General features: G+C 47.9%; 1 protein-coding gene across 6 annotated transcripts in view; it reads left to right on the forward strand.

The window, feature by feature from the left end:
- ADCY10 (adenylate cyclase 10) overlaps nucleotides 1-22,733 on the forward strand; it is a 79,221-nt gene that overhangs the window by 41,710 nt on the left and 14,778 nt on the right. For all 6 annotated transcript variants that reach the window (XM_086694217.1, XM_086694216.1, XM_086694218.1 and 3 more), the window contains 8 exons: nucleotides 4,330-4,458; nucleotides 5,671-5,949; nucleotides 6,060-6,350; nucleotides 15,672-15,741; nucleotides 15,997-16,228; nucleotides 18,240-18,347; nucleotides 18,797-18,972; nucleotides 21,229-21,385. In XM_086694217.1, the coding sequence (XP_086550343.1) occupies nucleotides 4,330-4,458; nucleotides 5,671-5,949; nucleotides 6,060-6,350; nucleotides 15,672-15,741; nucleotides 15,997-16,228; nucleotides 18,240-18,347; nucleotides 18,797-18,972; nucleotides 21,229-21,385 (1,442 nt within the window). The remainder of the gene's footprint in view (nucleotides 1-4,329; nucleotides 4,459-5,670; nucleotides 5,950-6,059; nucleotides 6,351-15,671; nucleotides 15,742-15,996; nucleotides 16,229-18,239; nucleotides 18,348-18,796; nucleotides 18,973-21,228; nucleotides 21,386-22,733) is intronic.

A 22,733-nucleotide genomic window follows, 5' to 3' on the forward strand; every position in this document is an offset into this window, starting at 1 on the left:
TCTCTGTCTCAAAAATAAATACACGTTAAAAAAAAAAAAAAGAAACCGTACCCCTCTTTACATTCCTCTACCATCTATTGTTCACTTACCTTAAAATTGTTCTCTGCATACATTTAGAACTGCATAAGGCAGTTGTTATAATTTTTGCTCACATTGAAAACCTGATTCTGAAAACTTAAGAGGAGAAGGGAAAATGTAAGGGTGAGCATGTAGGCGGAAAACCAGTACCATCTTGAGATGATATATTCCACTGCTTCTCATACTTTGCATGATCACAGGGCCACCGGGCCAGCAGAGTCACATCTAGAGGAGAAATGAGACTGACAGTTGTCTGAGAAGAGCAGGATCAGAGTTAAGAGGTCTGTTTTTCAAAGAGTGAGAGACCTAAGTTTGCTTTTTAAAAGAAAGCTTTCCCCGCCCCCCCTTCCATTCTGGGTCGTCATGATTAAAAAACAGTCAGAATAGGCTTTTCTGGACAAAGTTATGTTAGGAGGGTAATGGATTTTCAGTTGGACAATGAATGCTACAGTCATTATTTTTAGGTAAGTCCATTACAATGATATATTGACCAGTGAGTTAATCAAAGACCGTATGTAAACATGAATACTACAGAGCAATACGGTTCCTGCCTCGTATATATTTGTTTATTTGTTCAACATTTATTCAGTGTCTGTGAAGACCTCTTTTCAAAAAAGGTGACTCTTCAAAGATCGTTCAGGGGCGCCTGGGTGGCTCGGTCGGTTAAGCGTCCGACTTCGGCTCAGGTCGTGATCTCACGGTCCGTGAGTTTGAGCCCCGCGTCGGGCTCTGGGCTGACAGCTCAGAGCCTGGAGCCAGCTTCGGATTCTGTGTCTCCCTCTCTCTCTGACCCTCCCCCGTTCATGCTCTGTCTCTCTCTGTCTCAAAAATAAATAAACATTAAAAAAAAATTAAAAAAAAAAAAGATTGTTCAGTATTTTCTGGGGTGATTAAACATTTTTGAGACTAGAGAGAGGTTTTATTTACACACCAGTGTGAATGTGCCAAATGCCAACGAATTGAAAACACTAAGACGGTTGTTTGGATATGAATTTCGCGTAACTTAAAAAACAACAACTAAATATAATACATGATCTTAGACTGGATCCTATATCGGAAGAAAAAAAGTGCTCAAGGGGCCCAACTGTTGAGCCAGTTGACAACATTGGCCTGTGGACAGCAAATTACTATTTCAACATGAAATATTCTGAAGCCTCTAAATGTATTCTAGTTATCTAAGAGGGCCCCATTATTCTCAGGAAATCCAGAGTAAGGTACTTGGGGCAAAGGGGCCTGAATGATGCCACTTGCGTGTAAATGCTGCAGAAAAAAACATGTACGTGCAGAGAAGAAAAAGGATATGGCACATGAAGCAAAATGTTCCCGGTGGGTGACTTTGAGCAAGGAGTACACGGTCGTATTCTTACAACTTTTGGTGAGCTCGAAACTTTCCAGACAAAAAGCTTTTCCAAAGACACGCACGCCACTTTTGGGGGTTTCCCGTGGAGCTCACGGTGAAATCCAGCCTCCCGGCTGGGACCAGAGAGCCCACGGGCTCTGACCTCCACACCTGTCTGGCCTCACCAGCGCTCTGCAACGTGCTGCCACCACCCTGGCCGCATTTCTGCCGCAGACCGCTGTCCCCTCTCCTCCGACGCTTGGCACAGCTGGCCCCCTCTCTCTCCCTCGGCCCAGGTGTGGCCTGCTTGGGGCGACTCTCTCTGCTCTGACCCATCTAAAGAAAGCCTCCCTGGGGGCGCCTAGGTGGCTCAGTCGGTTGAGCGTCCGACTTCGCCTCAGGTCATGATCTCACGGTCCGTGAGTTCGAGCCCCGCGTCGGGCTCTGTGCTGACAGCTCAGAGCCTGGAGCCTGTTTCAGATTCTGTGTCTCCCTCTCCTTCTGCCCCTCCCCCGTTTGTGCTCTGTCTCTCTCTGTCTCAAAAATAAATAAACATTAAAAAAAAAAAAAAAAGAAAGCCTCCCTGACCTGCACCCTCTGTTACTGGGTTTATTCCATCAGACAGCTAAATCGCATAATGGCATTATCCTATTAATTTATTTATCTACTGTTCGTTGTCTCCCTGCCATGGTTGGAATTTGAGCGTTGGGAGGCAGGAAATCTGGCACACTTTTGAATCTTCAACCCTAGAACAATGCCCAGTACCCTGGCGGCGCTCAGTTGGTACGGGTTGTGTGATTGAAAGAACGGGTCTCACAGTTGCTAGGTCTTAGAAAGGGAAATGAATACGCGTAAAAGAGCACGGAGCGAGTCGTGCCCTTGAACCCCACTCTCCTGCTCCTAATGTACTCAAACACACTCGCACCTCCCCTCCCTGCTTCTGAACTCTTCCTGTCCCCCCCAACCAGCCCTCAGCTGGTCTCCTGTCCCTGGGTCTACTCCTGCGATGACAGCATTCTTCACGTTCCTTAGCCCTCTTCCTTGCTAGCTTGCGGCTCCCTCTCCCCAGGTGTTGGTCAGTTACTCATCTACTCCCTAGCTTCCGCGTGTGTGTGTGTGTGTGTGTGCGCTTAAACCACAGCCTCGCTCTTAATTCCAGACGGTGTATTCCCAATTGCCCATTGGATCATCTTCCAGACCCCCTCGAACTCCGCCTCCTTAAACCTAAATGCATCGCCCTCCCCCCCCATACTGCACCTCCTCCTGTATTTCCCCGCTTGACTGCTGGCAACGTTCATGTCTCAGCGCCATCACTACCTTGCTTAGACCCGTTTCCTCCGTCTCGTTGGTGTGCCGCACAGTATCACTAGGTAGTATCACTACCTAGTCCTACCCACCATCCCTTCTTGATCGCCCGTTGTTACCGTTTTTTACCCCGTCTTCCTTCTCCTGTTCTCTTGTTCCTCCCATACCCACTTCCAGGGTTACTTTCCTAAAAGTAGCTGGCGGATCACTACTCTCCCCTGTTCGGAAACCTGTGCTAGGTCCCCTTTATTTCGGAATAAAGTCCCAACTTCACAGTGTGCCGTTCAGCGCCCTCCACACTCTGCTCCCAAACTGTCTCCCCGAATACATGTCCCACGGTAGCACTCCAGCATCCCACACGCTAGGGTTCAGCTGTCCTGGTTTCCTTACACTCCCCTGACTTGCCGAGTGCCCTGTGGCTTCTGTGCCTTCGTATTGATCACCCGTCTTCCAATGGAAAACCCCTTCATCCTTCAAGATTCAATCAAAATACTTTCTCCTCCATGAAGCCTTTCTGAATCCAAGACTGAATCATTTTTTCTTCTCCCTTCTCACGACATAGTACTCTTTGCTTTTTTAGCTATTAGGTCCCTCGTCCTGGCACAACGATTAGTTACTTACCTCTCTGTTTCTGTAGACTTTGAGCTCATGGAGGTTGGAAGCATGCATTATTCACATTTACAGCCTTCACAGGCTATGGTGCACAAAGGGTCTGTACCGTATTGATAATGAACTCTCGACGGTCTCTGAGCCCACTCACCTGGCACCTGTTTACTGCCTGGAAAGTTAGCTCCTTGCGTACATATCTTAGCTCTCCAGGAGACTGGAAACTTAGCTATGTTCACCTCCATATTTCCACATCACATATCGCCGTGCCTTACGATGAAGGTCTTATATGAATGACTGAAGGGTAAGTCAGTAATGCATTTTAGAGTAGCAGGAGACAAAATTACTAAGCAAGTTTACGATCCAGCCTCACCATTTAAAAATTTTTAAGTTTATTTATTATTTTGAGAGACGAAGCAAGAGAGAGGGCAGGGGAGGGGCAGAGAGACAGAGGGAGAGAGAGAGAGAATCCCAAGCAGGCTCCGCACCATCAGCACAGAGCCCGACGTGGGACTCAAACTCATTGAACCATGAGATCATGACCTGGACTGAGAGTCAGGCACTTGAACGACTGAGTCACCACCACCCAGGCACCCCCAGCCTCACCATTTTAAACAATCTCTCTCTGATGAACATGCGGTGAGTCAAGTCGTCTCCCACAAAATGGGTTTGCATCTGAGTGTGGATATTTGAATGCGCGTGCAAATATATGTCACCATGAGATACGTCCTGATAATCTGTGAATCAGATTTTTTGTAAACCGCATGTACCACAGAAGACTTCAGATAGTTACTGCCAATCCTTTGGGGGCAGCAGAACATTTTTGAATACATTTCGATTTTCACGTATGAGTTCGCGTAAACAGTATTCCAAAATATTTGGTGAGCCAACGCACGTCTCTGCGTGCACTGTCTCTCGTAAGATCCCTCTTGACGTTTCTTGGAAAATCAAGATAACAGAAAAATGACTCTCAACTTTTCTCCCTTGTTCTCCCCCTGTAGAGAATTTTAGTAGGCCAACAGAGGAACTAAATATTTCTGCTCTCGGTAACAAGGAGGGAAATGAGGAAGTCTGTAACCTCGCTAGTGGTGTCATATTGAAAAACTTGTCACCTCCAGCATCATTAAAAGGTAAAGACAATTTGCGTATTCGCTTTCCAGGACCTAGACTCCCCTTTTTCGTTCTCGAGGACAACTGCGTAAAAGGGAGAAAGGAAGGTCATCATAGACTGATGACGGTTGTCTGTTTTGTGCTGCCCCGGGCAGTCGAAGTCTCCACGGTGGGCTTCGCCTCCCTGCTTCTAATTTGGAGAGTTACCTGCTCCCCTGTGCAATTTCTGGAAGCTGACTTGAACAAAGTTTTGTTCAACCGCATGAAAGAATGAAGCGTAATGCATTTTTCATTAAACCAACGCCACGTAACGAGAGAGAAAATCTAATCCTGTAGCTTTTGCTGCCATTTACTTTTAAAAGACATGATGAGCCGTGGACTTTATATCCAAGCTCTGTTATTACTCTTTTAAAGAAAAATGGCTTTCAAGCAACGTTCTGGTGTAACTTGGGCTCCAACCCATGCCATCTATAAATAACTGAAAAGGTTTTGAAGGGTGACCTAGGGACACCTCAAGGTCCTCAGTCTTCCCAAAGACTGTTTCTTCCGCTAGGTCTACCAAAGTAGGAAGGTGGACTGGCTTGCCTTCTACGGTGTTCTGTGGGCAAGTTGAGAAATGCAGATTTTGTCCCACCGCAGGTGATGTAATAGCAGGACATCCTGGTAGAAATGTTCGGGAAGCCATGTGACCGTGACACCTGAGCTTAGATGAGAAGCCGGGATTCGAGCTCAGAGCTCTCTGGCACTTGGTCGTGAGCATAGAGGTGGTAGTAATAGGCTGTCACAGGAAAGAAGGAGTCTCTGGGCAGGTGGAGAGGAGGCTTGGTGCTGGGAGGAGGGTGAGTCAGTGACGAGGACAGACAAGGGCCCGCTGGAGAGGCCAACCCAGCTCGTGGATGACAGGCTCTCACCTCCGACCACCATGGCCCGCCGTGACCTCCCCTCTCCTCACAAACCCCGTCACGCTTTTGCGCCAGATCAGAACACCGCGACATCAGTCTTATGCCGATCGGGCCGTCATGCCGGGCGTGTTTCAGACGCCGGCACCTGCCTCTCTCGTACCCCCAGCGCATGCTGTCTGTGGTGTAGACACCAGGCAGATCCCTCATTTGGTTTCGCGTGGCCGGGGTTGCGTGAAGCGAGCACGGTAGAGCAGGACGGCTGTCCACCCGTGGGCGGTATTTGCTCCGGACGAGTGACTGGTTCCCTACTGTGTGGCTTTTCACCTGCAGAAATCTCTCTGGTTCAGCTGGATAGCATGAGTCTCTCCCACCAGATGTTGGTGAGATGCGCGGCCATTATCGGCCTGACCTTCACCACGGAGCTGTTGTTCGAGGTTCTCCCTTGTTGGAACATGAAGATGATGATCAAGGCCCTGGCCACTCTGGTGGAATCCAACATCTTCGATTGCTTCCGGAACGGCAAGGAGCTCCGAATGGCTCTAAGACAGAACGCGGCCTCGTTTGAGGTCAACTATCGCTCCCTGTCTCTGCAGCCCAGCGAAGGGCTGGGTGAGTAGATCCGGGAGGCAACCCACATCTCCTCTTTGCCCGGTCAGAGGGCTGACGTGCGAGGTAGCGGGGCTGGGGGGGCTGATCCGCCGCCTTTCTGTTCGTCCCAGCCCACGGTGAGGAGGAAGAGCTCCGCGAGCTGGAAAGCGAGGTGATCGAGTGCCACATCATCCGATTCTGCAGGCCTATGATGCAGAAGACGGCCTATGAGCTGTGGCTGAAGGACCAGAAGAAAGCCATGCACTTGAAGTGTGCCCGCTTTTTAGAGGAAAATGCCCACAGGTGTGACCACTGCCGAAGCGGCGACTTCATCCCCTGTCACCACTTCACGGTGAACATTCGGCTCAACACTTTGGACCTGGATACTATTAAGAAGATGGCCAAGTCCCGCGGATTTACCAGTAAGACTTACTTTATTCCCCGTTAGTTCTAACTACCCCTGGGGAGGGAGAGGGGGGCGCGGGGGCGGCCGAGTCCAGCGGGAACCGTCTTGCTGTGAGACTGCCAGAGGGGGTTTGGGGATCAGGACTCTGGTGAAACGGGGCGCAACCAGAGCTCAAAGGAAAATATCCAGAGGGATAAAGCTGACCCAGCTTAATTCACACCAAGGGATGGAATAGAAGGTTCGGTGGGGGGGGCCGGGGGGGCCGGGTCTCACGCGTTGAAGCAGAAACAGGAGCAAGAGGGAGGAATGTTTGTCAGCAGGCAAGAATGCTGTTGCTTTGTCAGGTCTGAAACAAGGTTCCAGCGGAGAAAGAATGCGAGTGGGGTAGAATTATGCAGGGCTAAGCGGGTCAGGATGCCAGAAAAGGGGGCTCCCGCTCAGGGCAGGGGTTCAAGGCCATCTGTGAAGCAAAAGCGAGGAAGTTACCATCCGATAGCACAAGTCAGCCACGCGATCTGGGGAAACACAGGTTTCCAGGGGCAACAGGGACCAAGGACTCTGGTACCGTAGGCATGATGGATGTGAGGCCAAGGGTCGCAACCCCAATTCCAGCCCCCCTCGTGGGTGACCAGGGAGAACTGGTGGGCTACATGTCTTAGCTAAAGCCTTGGTGACTGTGGCTAAACCCGGTGAGGAAACCAGAGGCTTAAAAGCGCAGGATTCCTATCTTTTGTGGATATTACACACTGGGAAGAAATGTATGGAAAGTGCCCAGCACAGAGTAGCTACAAAAGAAATATTTATTTATTTATTTTTAATGTTTATGTCTTATTTTTGAGGGAGAGAGAGACAGAGCGCGAGTAGGGGAGGGGCAGAGAGAGAGGGAGACGTAGAATCCGAAGCAGGGTCCCGGCTCCGAGCTGTCAGCGCGGAGCCGGACGACGCGGGGCTCGAACTCAACAAGTATTGAGATCACGACCTGAGCTGAAGTGGGACGTCTAACTGACCGAGCCACCTAGGCGCCCCATAATCCCCTTTAAGAAGGACTCGGGGGGCGCCTGGGTGGCGCAGTCGGTTGGGCGTCCGGCTTCAGCCAGGTCACGATCTCGCGGTCTGTGAGTTCGAGCCCCGCGTCGGGCTCTGGGCTGATGGCTCGGAGCCTGTTTCCGATTCTGTGTCTCCCTCTCTCTCTGCCCCTCCCCCGTTCATGCTCTGTCTCTCTCTGTCCCAAAAATAAATAAAAAACGTTGAAAAAAAATTCTTTAAAAAAAAAAAAAAGAAGGACTCGGGGAACCAGCTGGCTGCAGGCAGTGCGTCAATCCGAGCGGTTGGTTTTGAGCAGGCGGCTAGCGTCGTCGGAGAAAGCAACTTCATCCATTTTGGGGGTTCTCTAATGTAACCCAGCAATTTTGCTCCGGCGATTCTGTGACCAGAAAAAAACTTCCGAAAAGTTTTACGACAGAAACAATGATCCCAAGACCCAGTGTCCCACACGCTTTCAATAGTACTTCTCAGGGACAAACACCTTGACTTAACTGTTCTCTTCAGTTATTGCCTCCATATACGAAATGGTGTGTTTGTACAGCTTGTTTAAAACTCAAATTCTGGGGTGCCTGGGTGGCGCAGTCGGTTAAGCGTCCGACTTCAGCCAGGTCACGATTTCGCGGTCCGTGAGTTTGAGCCCCGCGTCAGGCTCTGGGCTGATGGCTCGGAGCCTGGAGCCTGTTTCCGATTCTGTGTCTCCCTCTCTCTCTGCCCCTCGCCCGTTCATGCTCTGTCTCTCTCTGTCCCAAAAATAAATAAACGTTGAAAAAAAAAAAAAACTCAAATTCTGACGTTATCTGTTTTCTTCCTACTGTGGCCAGCAGATACAGCAGGCCAGGGTGAGGACTTACCGCTGTCCCGTTCTTCCTCAGGACATCTCCCCCATTATCATTATCCCCGTACATTGTCATCATTAGATAAGTCCTTATGAAGACCGCATAAATGCTATTCATTACAGAACCAAGTAATATACTGTGAATACAGTTCTCTTTTTCTTAATTTTTTTACCTTCATTTATTTTTGAGAAACAGAGTGAGACAAAGCATGAGCGGGGGAGGGGCAGAGAGAGAAGGAGACACAAAATCTGAAGCAGGCTCCAGGCACAGAGCCCGACGCGGGGCTCGAACCCACGAACTGTGAGATCATGACCTGAGCCTAAGTCGGACGCTCAACCGACTGAGCCACCCAGGCGCCCCTGTGAATACGGTTCTTAATGAAAGTTTATTTTTCCTCAACTTTCTAGGATAAATTTTTTTTTTTTTTTTTTTGCAACGTCTTCTTGATAATATCCTGTCTGTCGTGATTGGGTCCTCTGTTCATTACCCTTGAACCTTATGCCTGTAGATAATACCCGGTGAAGGACATACAGTTAACCCTTGAACAGCATGGGTTTGAACTGCGCAGATTCACTTCAGATTTTTTTCCAATAAATACAGTCCAGTACTACAAATGTATTTTCTCTTATGATTTTTTTTTTTTTTAAATTTTTTTTTTCAACGTTTATTTATTTTTGGGACAGAGAGAGACAGAGCATGAATGGGGGAGGGGTAGAGAGAGAGGGAGACACAGAATCGGAAACAGGCTCCAGGCTCTGAGCCATCAGCCCAGAGCCCGACGCGGGGCTCGAACTCACGAACCGCGAGATCGTGACCTGGCTGAAGCCGGACGCTTAACCGACTGCGCCACCCAGGCGCCCCTCTCTTATGATTTTTTAAATGGTATTTTCCTGGGCACCTGGGTGGCTCAGTCGGTAAGCGTCCGACTTCAGCTCAGGTCATGATCTCACGGTTTGTGAGTTCAAGTCCCGCATCAGGCTCTGTGCTGACAGCTCAGAGCCTGGAGCCTGCTTCGCATTCTGTGTCTCCCTCTCCCTCTGCTCCTGCCCCACTCACACTCTGTCTCTTTCTCAAAAATAAATAAACATTAAAAAAATTAAAAAAAATAAATAATATTTTCTTTTCTCTAGTACTTTATGGCAAGGCTACAGTATAAAATACAGAAAACAGAAATATGGTAATCAGTTTTAGGTTATCAGTAAGGCTTCTTCTGGTCAACAGTAGACTGTTAAGGTTTTGACAAGTCAAAAGTTATGTGTGAATTTTCAACTGCTGGGGGTGGGGAGGGGTCGGCGTCCCAAAACCCTTGTGTTGTTCAAAGGTCAGCTGTAATTGGAAGAGGTTCAAAGACATGGCATTAGGTGTCGATTAGAGAGGGAGGAAGTTGATTCGCTTTTCAATTTTCTCTCTGTCCTCAAGTCCTTCTTGAACGCTGTTATTTTCATGAGTCTTGATCCCCAAAGATCTTTCTCCGGGGCTCCGTCCTTCAGGTCGCTCTACCTACTTCATCAATGACCACTCTTCTCGCTCCTTTGTCTTCCAAACGTGTTGAAATCCCATCCACCAGGGGCGCCTGGGTGGCTCAGTCAGTTGAGCGCCCCCGACTCCGGCTCAGGTCATGATCTCACAGCTTGTGAGTTCGAGCCCCGCGACAGGCTTCAGATTCTGTGCCTCCCTCTCTCTCTGCCCCAACTCACTCGCGTTCTGTCTCTGTCTCTCTCAAAAACAAACAAACATTAAAAAAATGTTAAAAAAAATAACAAAAATAATAAATTAAAAAAAAAAGAGCATTCTCTTGTGGAGAAGCAGACGATGGAGAAAAAAATTTAATAAAGAAGTAAAATCTATAGGATGTCACAAGGGGTAAATCCCATCCCAAGGAAGAAAACTGAAAAGAATATTAGTTAGGGCCAGGGGGATTAGGAATGTAGAGCCATTGGGAAGCCTTCATTGAGAGGTGAGATTCCTAGAAAGATGAAGGAAATGAGGGATTTTGTCTCAGGGTTGGTGAGGGAGAGCATCCAGGCAGGGTATAGACAGCACAAAGGCCCCAAGACAGGAATTGATCCCTTCTATTTTATACATTGTGGGTTTGTGCTTTTAAAATGTATTTTATTCTCATTTTAATGGGGTAAAATTGTCGTAGACCCGGAGGTACAGGAGGGAAACAAAAGAGTTCAATCTGTCACCTTGAAGCTGAGGTCTTATTTCCAGGTCTTTGAAACCCCGAGATGAGCAAGTGATATCTTGGCTTTTCTCCCTCTGAGAACCTACAAGCATTTTGTGTATATTTTTTCCTTTAAAAAAAAATTTTTTTTTAATCTTTGTTTTTGAGAGAGAGACAGCATGTGATCAGGGGAAGAGCAGAGAGAGAGGGGGACACAGAATCCGAAGCAGGTTCCAGGCCCTGAGGCACAGAGCCCGACGCGGGGCTCGAACTCACAAACTGTGAGATCATGACCTGAGCCGAAGTCGGAAGCTCAACTGACTGAGCCGCCCAGGTGCCCCTATGTTTTTTCCTTTCGATTTTGACATCTTCTCTTTGAATAGGGAACTTTTTTTTTTTTTTTTAACGTTTTATTTATTTTCGAGACAGAGAGAGACAGAGTATGAACAGGGGAGGGGCAGAGAGAGAGGGAGACACAGAATCCGAAGCAGGCTCCAGGCTCTGAGCCATCAGCCCAGAGCCCGACGCGGGGCTCGAACCCACAGACCGCGAGATCATGACCTGAGCTGAAGTTGGCCGCTTAACCGACTGAGCCACCCAGGCGCCCCTGAAGTAGGGAACTTTTAATAAAATATTTCCTTCATATATGAAGAAAATTGAGAACAATAAATAATATGATTCACCTGAGGGGTGGACGATATAACGACAAAAACCGTATCTTGTATTCCCCAACTTTATTTCTTCTTTTTAAAGTTTTTTTGTGTTTATTTATTTATTTTGAGAGGGAGAGAGAGAGCACGCACATGCATAGAGTTGGGGAGGAGCAGAGAGAGAGAGAGAGAGAGAGAAGAGAGAATCCCAAGTAGGCCCCACACTGTCAGGAGAGCCCAGCCGGGGGCTTGAACTCACTCACTGTGAAATCACCTGAGCCAAAATCAGCAAGTCAGATGCTCAACCGACTGAGCCACCAGGCACCCCTCCCCAACTTTGTTTCCTTTTCTAGCCAATATTGCTTGTCTCTGCATCTCCTTCTATCACTATTACAATTTGAAACATAAAAAAATAGAGATATGTTGGGGCGCCTGGGTGGTTCAGTCTGTTAAGTGTCCAACTCTTGACTTCAGTGGTCATGATCTCACAGTTTGTGAGATCAAGCCCCATGTTGGGCTCTGTGCTAGAGCACGGAACCTGCTTAGAATTCTCTCCCTCTCTCTCTCTCTGTCCCCCATGTGTGCACACGTGCACTGTCTCTCAAAATAAATAAACTTTAAAAATGTGTGTGTGTGTGTGTGTGTGTGTGTGTAGATGTTGTTGGAGGAATAGCATTTTATTTTTCTTTTTTATGTTTTTCAACAAGTGTGCATTTTATTCAGCAAATATTTATTGAGTATCTACTATGTGCTAGGCAGTGATCTAAGTACCAGGGGTATCATGCTACAAATGACAGATGTGTGGTGCGCCTGAGTGGCTCAGTCAGTTAAGCGTCCGACCTGAGCTCAGGTCATGATCTCATGGTTTGTGAGTTCGAGCCCTGCGTCGGGCTCTGTGCTGACAGCTTAGAGCCTGGAGCCTGCTTTGGATTCTGTGTCTCCCTCTCTCTCTGCCCCTCCCCCACTCGTGCTCTGTCTCTCTCTGCCTCAAAAATAAATAAACACTAAAAACCTATTTTTCTAAAATAAGATAAAAATGAGAGACATGTGCCTACTCTCATATATTTGAATTTTCATTAAGTCTGATGATAGACAATAAACAGATTAATTAATAAAACCATCAAAGGTCCTTATAGGCCTTGATAAATAGTCTGAATTTTCTTTTAAGGGAGTTGGAACACACTGGAGATGAATTAAAATTAGAATTAGTATGGGATGTATGTAACAAGGACCCAGGTGGAATGACCTAAATTTATTTACGGTTAAATTTGTTTCTTTCTCATGTAAAATGTTTGTCTCATCTCTGGGACTCGTCTAAAGGCTTCATGATCTTCAGAAACTCTTGGTCCACAAATGGCTGCTGGAGCTCCAACCATCATGTTTGCATTTAAGACTAGAGGAAGAGAAACCAAAAGAAATGAAAAGGATGCCCATGCCCTTTTAAGGACTCTTCTAGAAGTCCTACTGAGAACTTACATGGCTCTATCCCGTTGCAAGGAAGTAGCTGCCCTGAGTAGAATTGAGTTCTATTAGTAGGGAGAAAAGGGAAAATGGAGTTGAGATAGGAAAGCAACAGTTTCTGCCACAGAAATCTGAGTCATGTTTTTAAAAACTTGTTCTGAAAAAAATTAAAGTAAATAAATAAAAACGTATTCTGCCTTCTCTGTAGAAGACAGATTAAGGGGATAGGACTAGAAGGGAGATCAATTTTTCATACTTGTCCGGATAAAATTTGGTGGTGGACTAGGGCAGCACTTTAGTAAAGAAGTGTTTAGTAAACACTTCAGGTGTGTTTTGAGGTAAAGTTAATGGGACCTCCTGTTGGGCTAAATGGGGATAAATAAGGGAAAGAAAAGAATCAAGAACACTGCCTAGGTTTTTTGCCTTGAGAAAGCGGATATATGGCACTGAGACTTAGTAAGATCAGGAAAATGTAGGTGGATATAGGCTTATGGAAGAGAGATTCAAGAGTTCTGTTTGCATCATGTTAAATTTTTTTAATTAAAACTTTTTTTTTAATGTTAATTGATTTTTGAGACAGAGAGAGACAGAGCATGAGTGGGGGAGGAGCAGAGAGAGAGGGAGACGCAGAATCCGAAGCAGGCTCCAGGCTCCGAGCTGTCGGCACAGAGCCCGATGCGGGGCTCGGACCCACAAACCCTGAGATCACGACCCGAGCCGAAGTCAGGCGCTTAACCGACTGAGCCACCTGGGCACCCCAGATCATATTAATTTTTAAATGCCTGTTAGGCATTCAGACAAAAGTTGCCAAGGGAGCATCTGGGTATAGGAGCCTGTAGTTAAGGGGAGACGTCAGGGTTTAGAGATTAAAAAATTGAAAGTCATTGGCATATGCATGGAATTTATAGTCGTGGGCAGACGACATTACCCAGGAAAAATTTGCATAGAGAAAGGGGCCCGGGACCAAACCGAAGCTTACCAATGTCGCCAGGGGAGTAGGAGCCAGCAAAGTGGGCAGCCGATGAAGAAAGCAACCAGGGGAATGGTTGTTCCAAAAGCTGACGAAAAGAGGGAGCGAACGGTGTGATAAGATGTAGACAAATACGTGACCTTTGGTTCTGGCCGCACGGTGGCCACCGGCAGCCACCGGTAACCTCCACGAGAACCGTTTTAGAGGAGTACAAGGAAAGAGGCCTAATTCAATTTACTCAGCTCTCGGTCGCTAGAAATACACTAACTGGCAACGTAGGAGGAGAGGTGGGCAAATTCTTCCTTACACAGCGTGAAAAGGATTGTGACCGAGGTCGGCACAGGGCACCCGTGAGTTGGGACACTAGATCTATGGTTGGGACACTAGATCCACGGCGACAAGGGCACAGAAGGCTTTTCAAAGGAAGGTGATGACTAGGGGCTTAAACTGCATTGTTAGAAATCAGAAGATAGGGGCGCCTGGGTGGCTCAGTCGGTTAAGCGTCTGACTTTGGCTCAGGTCATGATCTCGCGGTCCGTGAGTTCGAGCCCCGCGTCGGACTCTGTGCTGACAGCTCGGAGCCTGGAGCCTGTTTCGGATTCTGTGTCTCCCTCTCTCTGACCCTCCCCTGTTCATGCTCTGTCTCTCCCTGTCTCAAAGATAAATAAAATGTTAAAAAAAAAAATTAAAAAAAAAAAAAATAAATAAAATAAAATAAATAAATAAAAAAAAAAGAAATCAGAAGATAATAGTGGAGTTCGTGGGGGTCCGGAGCCGATGGCCAAGAAAGAATTCTTGAAGACATTCTTTCGTGCGGAAAAAGTGATTTCAAAGCACGGGGACAGGACCTCTGGGCAGAAAGAGCTGCCCCAGAACCATGAGGGGAGACTGGTTACATACTATGGGGATGGGGGCAGGGGTAAAGTCCAGGGGAAGTTTCGGATGAGATTTCCATATGCTAAAGGCAACTCACAGGCCACCAGAGGCCTAGCTATTGTCAGACTGAGGTTGTTTTTCCCTCTAGCAAAGGTTTAGCGTTAAGACAGTAGTGAGTTCCCGGAGAAACTGCCGGCCTCAGGTATGTGTCAGTGGGCTGCAGGTGATAGGGAAATTTAATTTTATCTGCCATTTCCTTCTGCCTTTGTTCCCCACGTCCTGTAGACTGATGCATTTCCTTTGGGGCCAGGAGACCTAGGTGCTGGTCCTATTTCATCCCTAACAGATGATGTGAGACAAGTCCCTTCCCCTCTCTAGGGTTCCTCCTTCCTCCTACTGGGAGACGTGGCTACATCCAATCATCCTCATTTGTTTTCTGTTTTAATATCATTACCGAAGTCTCCACTCTACTGGAGTCTGGATAGACGGAAGCTTTTTAAATTCAAGGTTGTCTGCCTTCGGGGTATACATTTCAATGTCTACGCTTCTCCACTACAGACAGATTGTTAATTAATCGTTTTAGTTGCTGCAGGATAAATTCGTTAAGATACGATTATCATCTATAATAAACCCCAACATTTCAGCGCCTTAACAGTGTCGGGGCCAAGGGCAATTCACCCCAAGATGGCCCACTTTGACATGAACATTATTTTGAGTTAAAAGCCATCCAAACCCAGCAGGTTGGGAAAAAGCTCTTCACCAGCCCCTCAACTAACTGCCTGCTTTAACAGGAAGAGAGCTATTGACGGAGATTCTTCCTTACCTGAGAAACTTATCTGCATAACAGGGCAACTTTTGTTTTCCAAACATAGCAAACGGTCTTTCCCCTCCTTTGTACCCTCAGACCCCTAGCCTTCTCCTTAGCTCACAGAAGGCTCACGTTGCCTCACTGTCTTTAAAATTTCCATCCGGGTGGGTTCCCTACATGCACGCCAGTAATTTGAAAGCCAGGGACCCAGGTCCCTTCCGTTTTGCCCTTTTGCTATCCCTTAGCGTCTCACGATTATTTGCTTTCCTGTGGAAGGAAAGGGTGGAGGCGACACCAAACCATCTCAGCTCAGAGGCACCCGATATTACTTCTGCCATCATTCCATTTTAAATTAATCTATGCAGATTCACCTAAGATGAAACGGAGACTGACCGGGAAATGTAGTTCCTGGCAGGTCAGCAAGTATGTAGTGAGAGAGGAACAAGTCTTGGATGGACGCCAGACATTTCTGCCACACGGAACATTTCGCGACCCAGACGACTCATTTGTTTGTTTATTTTCTAGCTGAAGAAGAGATCACCTTCTCCAAAATAGAGACCCCTAAGAAATCTGAGCTATTTGCTGAAAACCTCAGGTACGGGCGTATGTAACTGTCCAGGAGGTAGGGCATAGACCGTTGTCACTGAGTTCAGGATCGTTGGGTCAGTTCTCGGGACCTCTCAGGTGCGAGTGGGGAAGTGTCGGCGTATGTGTGTCTGGTGAGTTCCGTCCGTAGCATCTACGGTAGGTCTTCTTGCCTTGCTCTTTTCTTCATTGTTAAAGACAGTTTCCTATCAAAAGCTCAGTGTGCCTCTAAGTTACGACTCCTATTTATTTCTCATTTGGACAGTCCTGAAGAAATAAAAGAAAAGATCTTGAGTTTCTTCGACATCGTTATAACAAAAATGAGGACATCCGAGGAAGACATCATCCCTCTGGAGTCTTGCCAGTGTGAGGAGATCCTAGAGATGGTCATCATGCCTCTGGCCCACCATTTTGTGGCTTTGGGAGAAAACAACAAAGCCTTATATTACTTTCTAGAAATTGCATCCGCTTATCTCATCTTGGGTGATAATTACATGGTAAGGTGTTTCAACCCAGATCTCTGCCCACCCCCTCCCTCCCAACCGAGCCTGAGACCACAGAGCCTGCAGGGAAATTCAAGGGGCTTTTTGAATTACTGCATGCTCTTGATTACCTGCCAGCACCTCTTTCCTCTGAAAATCACATTGCTTAGGAGGGAAAGGACCTGAGATTGAAAAATGAAAACGAGAACCAAGGAGCTCACCCACTTTGGTCTTTGCGGAACTTGCGTTACATTATCACACATACCTTTAGACGCAACGCTGTGGTGTTTCTCCAGGATAGTTGTAAATAACAGTCTAGGGCAACACACCCCCTGAAGCGTGGGGATGTGATGCGTGTGTAATGAAATAAAGAGAATTCGCTCTTCAGTGACTTGGGAAGCACTGAGCCGCATCAGGCCAAATAGGTTTCTTTACCGCAGATATTTCCGGGCCTTACCATGTCACGATAGGCGGAAAACTCCCAGAGGGTCAGGCCGGTTCTGGGGCATACTGTGTTTCTCAAACTTCTTGGAACCTTAGATCTCTTTTCATAGAGCAGCTGGCTAGACGAACATTCCATAAACTCACTTCAGGAAATGCCCCTCTGACTCAGCCAGCTTCAGAAAGAGCTTCGCGTACCTGAGCAGACATGCCTGCAGGTCAAGTCCACGCTGCTGGTCTGTTCCACATTTATGGCTGCTTCTGATCACAGCAGCCTAATCGACCCTCGATGTTTGTAAAATGTAAAAATTAATCATTAAGAATGTTAGTAAGCCCCAGTGCTCTCAGGATTTATGTTAAAGATGAAAGTCCCCAGGCATATTATGTGTGTGTATATATATATATATATATATATATATATATATATACATATATCTACATACATATATATACATGTACATATACATGTACATATACATGTACCTATACATGTATATACATATATATACATATATACACATATATATATGCAGCATCAAAAAAACGCATCAAAAATTTTTTAATGTTTATTTTTGAGAGACAGGGAGAGACAGAGCACGGGTGGGAGAGGGGCAGAGAAAGAGGGAGACACAGAATCTGAAGCAGGCTCCAGGCTCTGAGCTGTCAGCCCAGAGCTCGACACGGGGCTTGAACCCACAGACTGCAAGGTCATTACCTGAGCCGAAGTCAGACGCTTAACCGACCGAGCTTCCAAGGAGCCCCTATGGAATGCATTTTTATATACATTTATAGATGATAGGTAGGTAGATAGATAGGTGATAGATGATGATGATAATGTTTGATAGATAACATAGATACATAGATACATAGAGAAAAGGGGGATATGGCCAGTGAGTCCCAGGAAGAGAAGGTTTAGGTAGCCTGGGGAGCCAATTTGCCAAGTCTGTGCAATACCGCCTTTTCAATCAGCAGGGAATAGGAATAGTCAGAAAGGCAATGACTGGACGCAGAGCCCAGGTACAAGGTACCCAGAATGTGCCATTGGTAGCCTCTCTCCCATCAAAAAAAATCTGGTAGGACCAGGGCTGGTGGCCAACTCATGTGTGCCTCTCTCCTGCCTTCCATTCAAACCCCTTTGGCTGTAGGAGACTTGAGGATACTGCCTTCCTTTATTTTACTCTTCAACTGTGCCCTTGACTTGGCACTCACAGGTACCAAGGCTGTCCCGTCTAACGATGTCATAGAAGGCTTAATTAAAATGTGGTGGGGGTTGTTGCTCAGGGCCTTCCCCGTCCCTTCCAAAGATGGCCCTGGCAAAGGACAGGACCGGGGGTGGGGGGGGGGGGTCCTAACTCATTCCCAAGGTAGAGACCAGCTCCTTGTGGATGTGGGGGGTGCCATGGGGGTAGGGGGTGGGTACATTGTTGGAAATCGGGCCATGGAATTACTCAGCGGAGGAAGCTGCCCAGATTCATCCCTCGGAGTGAGTGAGCCCGGGGACAAAGAGGGGCCCGGAGAGGCTGGCCGGTGGGCCCCTGCGGCCACCCCGCCGACCCGCCCCTCTGTGTTCCTGTGCCGGCTGCAGGCCTACATCTATTTGAATGAGGGGGAGAGGCTGCTGAGGACGCTCAAGAAAGACAAGTCCTGGAGTCACACTTTTGAGTCCGCCACCTTTCACAGCCTCAAAGGCGAGGTAAGAAGCCACTGGAAACACGAGCACGTGTTCTTCGTCCCTGGGGCGCTGCGGAGAAGCGGCACAGGTCAGCCCTGTACCTCCCGGCCGGTCCTCGCGCTTCTCAGCCCTCCGCGCCCTCGCTTGCCAGCAAGGTCTCCCTTGACCTTGTGGTTGACGTCTTTACGAAATGCTTTTTTTAACGGACCGGGGCGGGTGAACACTTTCTCGGCGGCCGATGACGCACAGCAAAGACGCGATGAGACCTCCGGTCCCTCAGCCAGCCATCCTTCCAGGCATACATTTGTAAACATTTACGGTTCTGCCAGGGCGGGTTTTGTTCCTGGGCCTTAAGTTTGCCTTTTTGTTGAGAATCCCCCAAATACGTGTCGTTGGAACTTGCCGATGAAGTCCAGGATCCCTGCTCTTTCTCCTTCCTCCCCCCGCCCCCCTCCCCTTGTCCCCTGCAGGTCTGTTTCAACATGGGCCAGATGGTGCTTGCCAAGAAAATGCTGCGGAAGGCCCTGAAGCTTCTCCACCGAATCTTTCCTTACAACTTAATCTCCCTGTTTCTCCAGACCCATGTTGAGAAAAACAGACACTTTTACTACCTAAATCAACAGGCCCAAGAGAGCGCACCTCCAGGGTAAGGGAAGGAGCTGGGAACAGCCGAAGGTCTCACTCCGCAGAGGGAGAGACCTGCACATACTCCATCAGCGTCCAATGCCTGGGCCTCTAGGGGGCGCCAGAAGGCCGGGTGGCTCTGACCTAGCTCACTGGTGCGGGCAGAGCCAGTAGGGGGAGGGCCTCCCAGGACAGGGCGGGGTGGCCCTGGAATATTTCACAGCAGCTTTTGTGAAAGGGAATTCAAGTGACAGAAACACCAGGAAGCCCTTTGCCAAGTGCCCTGCCCTACTCGGTCCCATCAGTGCCTCTGTGGAAGCTGCAAGCTCCCGGGGCCTCTGTCACAAGCCCTCTTCCATCCAGGAGGTACAGCCCTGGGTACTGTCCCTGCCCAAAACTAAAATAGCAGGTGCCCAAGGCATCTGCAGAGGACAAACTGCCACCCATCTGTGTATCCCGTTAGGGATGTGGGTTGCAATGGGGGGCGGGGGGGGGTTGCAATGTGGGTTGACTGATGTATCCATCAGTCAAGATTAAACCATTAAGATTTGTACACTTCCACGCACGTCAGTTTTGCCTATAAAGAACTATAAAAAAAATAACGATGGTGGGGGGATAAACTGAGTAGGGGGACAGAATGCCTAGTTAAATTTGAAGTTCAGACGGACAAAGAATCACTTTTCTCGTGTACATCCGTCACGGAAAATGTTCAGGACGTTTGCAGTCTAAACAAATTATGTGTTTTGAATTGCAAATGGAACCGGGCATCCCACCCTTTCGTTCCCTAACTTTCACAAGCCTAGTTTACAGCCACTTGCGTGGAAGGAGCAGGAAGTGACCTGCACGAGGGAAAGGGTTGGGGGGTGGGGAGTGAAACATCTGCAGAGATGTTCGTTTCAAACCCCGCCCCCCCAGAGGTTCTGACCTCAAAAAGGAGGACAAGAAGCAATGTTAATGCCAGAGTTTCCAGGGCCGTCATGAACGTCCCCTGCTGTCCATGTTTCTTCCGAGGCTTTAAAAAATAATTTCCACCCCAGAATCAGCGTCATCAATGTCTAAATTGAAAGTACCTGGAATTCGTCTTTTAAAACCTCCAGGATATCTCTGTCTTCCCCCTTTCTCGTCTTTATTTAAAATCTGCTTGCGGATAAATATTTCTAATTACATTTCGTTTTCTTGGTTTTGTTAAATCACTAATATTGCAGCCAACTGGCTCAGGTTCCCATCGTTATCATAAATAAAGGGGATCGTTGGCTACATTATCAGTTAAGTGGCTTGTCGAAGCCAAGACTGCGAACCCAAACATTCTTTGTAGGTCGTCATCCATCCTCCCCTTGAATACCTCCAGCACGGGAGGCTCACCACCTCTCATGACGTTCCATTCCACTGTTGGAATGTGTCTTAGTCTGCTCAGGCTGTTGTAACAAAATAGCATCGACTGGGTGGCTTATAAAGAGTATAAATCCATTGCTGAAGTCTGAGGCCGGAGTGCCGGCATGGTTGGGAGAGGGTTCTCTTCAGGGTCGCCGACTTCTTTTAGCTTCAGATGGTGGGAAGGGGCTGGAAAGCTCTGGAGTCTCTTTTATAAGAGCCCTGACCCCTTTTATGAGGGCTCATCTGCATGACCTAATTACATCCCAAAGGGCCCACCTACTGTCACCGTCACTTTGGGGGGGTTAGAATTCAACCTGCGAATTTGGTGGAGATGTATTCAGACCATGGCAGAGTGTGATCGTTAAAAAAATGCTCATTTCCTTCGTTGAGCTGACAGCCAGCTCCCGAGAGTAATGTTCAGTGGAGGAAATGACACACGAGAATGGCCAGGCTGAAGCGGACAGAGCTGGCGTCCTGGCACAACCACGTTCTAGCCGTGTGGCTCTGAGTTAGTTACTTAGGCTGCCTGAGTCTCACCTGCTGACATAAAATGGGGCTCATCACGTCTGCCTTTCTCGCGGGGTTGTGATCGGAATCAACCGTGATGAGTGATGTAAGTGGGCTTTTTCAATAACTTCACTGAAGTGGCAATGCCCTGCCTGGGGATAAAGCGACTTACCTCGATTACCCTCACTAATCATCACAAAGGAGGCATCGCGCTCCCCGTTCTGTGGTGGAGAAAACGTGCTCCCTAAAACTGAGCGTGCTTGTGCCTTACCACGTTGCAAAGGGGGCAAGGACTCACGCCCACGTCTTGACCCCCGAGCCCGCAGCGGGGGTGCTGGGCCGGCGTTCCCCTCAAGCACGCCGGTGACGGTATTCTGTGCCCCTCGTGTGTCTCCAGGAAGAGGAGGCTGGCGCAGCTTTACAGGCAAACCACCTGCTTCTCCCTGCTGTGGCAGATATACAGCCTAAATTACTTTTTTCACTACAAGTACTACGGCCATCTGGCAGCTATGATGGAAGTAAATACCGCACTGGAAACCCAAGACGATTTTCAGGTAAGGCTGCCTTCGTGGCGGCTGCTTTGTCAATGTCCGTGTCTCCCTTGGGAGGGTCCTGGCGGAAGCCGGCAGGGATTCAAAACCATGGGGGTGTACCCAAGCAAGGCCTTCCCGGCTGGAGTGTTTCGCCCAGGCCGGTAGTTCTCAAGCACTTGGGCCCCAGCGTCACTTGATGCTTTCAGTCGATTACCGGGGACCGCGAAACTGTTTATGTCTACGGGTTGCATCGACCGAAATTGGGAGCAATGAAAACGGAGGTACTAAAATACTTTTATTTATTTATTTATTTTTTTTTTAATTTTTTTTTTTTCAACGTTTATTTATTTTTGGGACAGAGAGAGACAGAGCATGAACGGGGGAGGGGCAGAGAGAGAGGGAGACACAGAATCGGAAACAGGCTCCAGGCTCTGAGCCATCAGCCCAGAGCCTGACGCGGGGGTCGAACCCACGGACCGCGAGATCGTGACCTGGCTGAAGTCGGACGCTTAACCGACTGCGCCACCCAGGCGCCCCTAAAATACTTTTAAAGAAGGATAAAGCTCTTACCTCCGTAATGTTTCCATTGAAAGATAATTTTCCCCAACAAAAAAAGTTAGTGACAAGGGTGGCACGCAGTAAATTTTTGCAAATATCTTAACCTCTGGCTTCATGGGAGGCACCTGGGTGCTCAGCCTGCTCCTGCCTTCACTCTGTTCCAGCATCAGGTGTCGCCCCTGGAAAATGCCACTATATGCCGGTAGAGAAAGAGGGTTAAAAAGGGAAAAGGTTAAAGGATAATTTTTTAAAAATTTATTTTAACATGTATTTATTTTCAAGAGACAGAGAGAGGGAGTGCGAGTGGGGGAGGGGCAGAGAGAGAGGGAGACACTGAATCTGAAGCAGGTTCCAGGCTCTGAGCTGTCAGCGCGGAGCCCGACACGGGGCTCGAACCCGTGAACCGTGAGATCATGAACCGAGCTGAAGTCGGACGCTTAACCCACTGAGCCACCCAGGCACCCCAAGGATAATTTTTTAAAGTTTTATTTTTGAGAGGAGGGGAGGGACAGAGAGAAGGGGACAGAGGATCTGAAGCAGGCTTTGCGTTGACAGGAGAGGGCCCCATGCAGGGCTCAAACCCACAAACCGCGAGATCATGACCCGAGCCAAAGTTGGACGCTTTACTGACTGAGCCACCCAGGTGTCCCCTAAAAGATAATTTTTTTTTAAAAGATAAAATCATGACTCTTAGAAACATAAAAAGAACACATATCAAAGACTCTATTAAACACTTTAATTACTGAGAGCTAGTAAGATGTTACAACTTGTTCTAAGGAGAATTCAATTATGACTGGATGCAAAAATAGCC

Source organism: Puma concolor, chromosome E4 (genome assembly GCF_028749965.1).
Source record: "Puma concolor isolate L17-30 chromosome E4, mPumCon1.1.hap2, whole genome shotgun sequence".
Classification (NCBI taxonomy): Eukaryota; Metazoa; Chordata; class Mammalia; order Carnivora; family Felidae; genus Puma; species Puma concolor.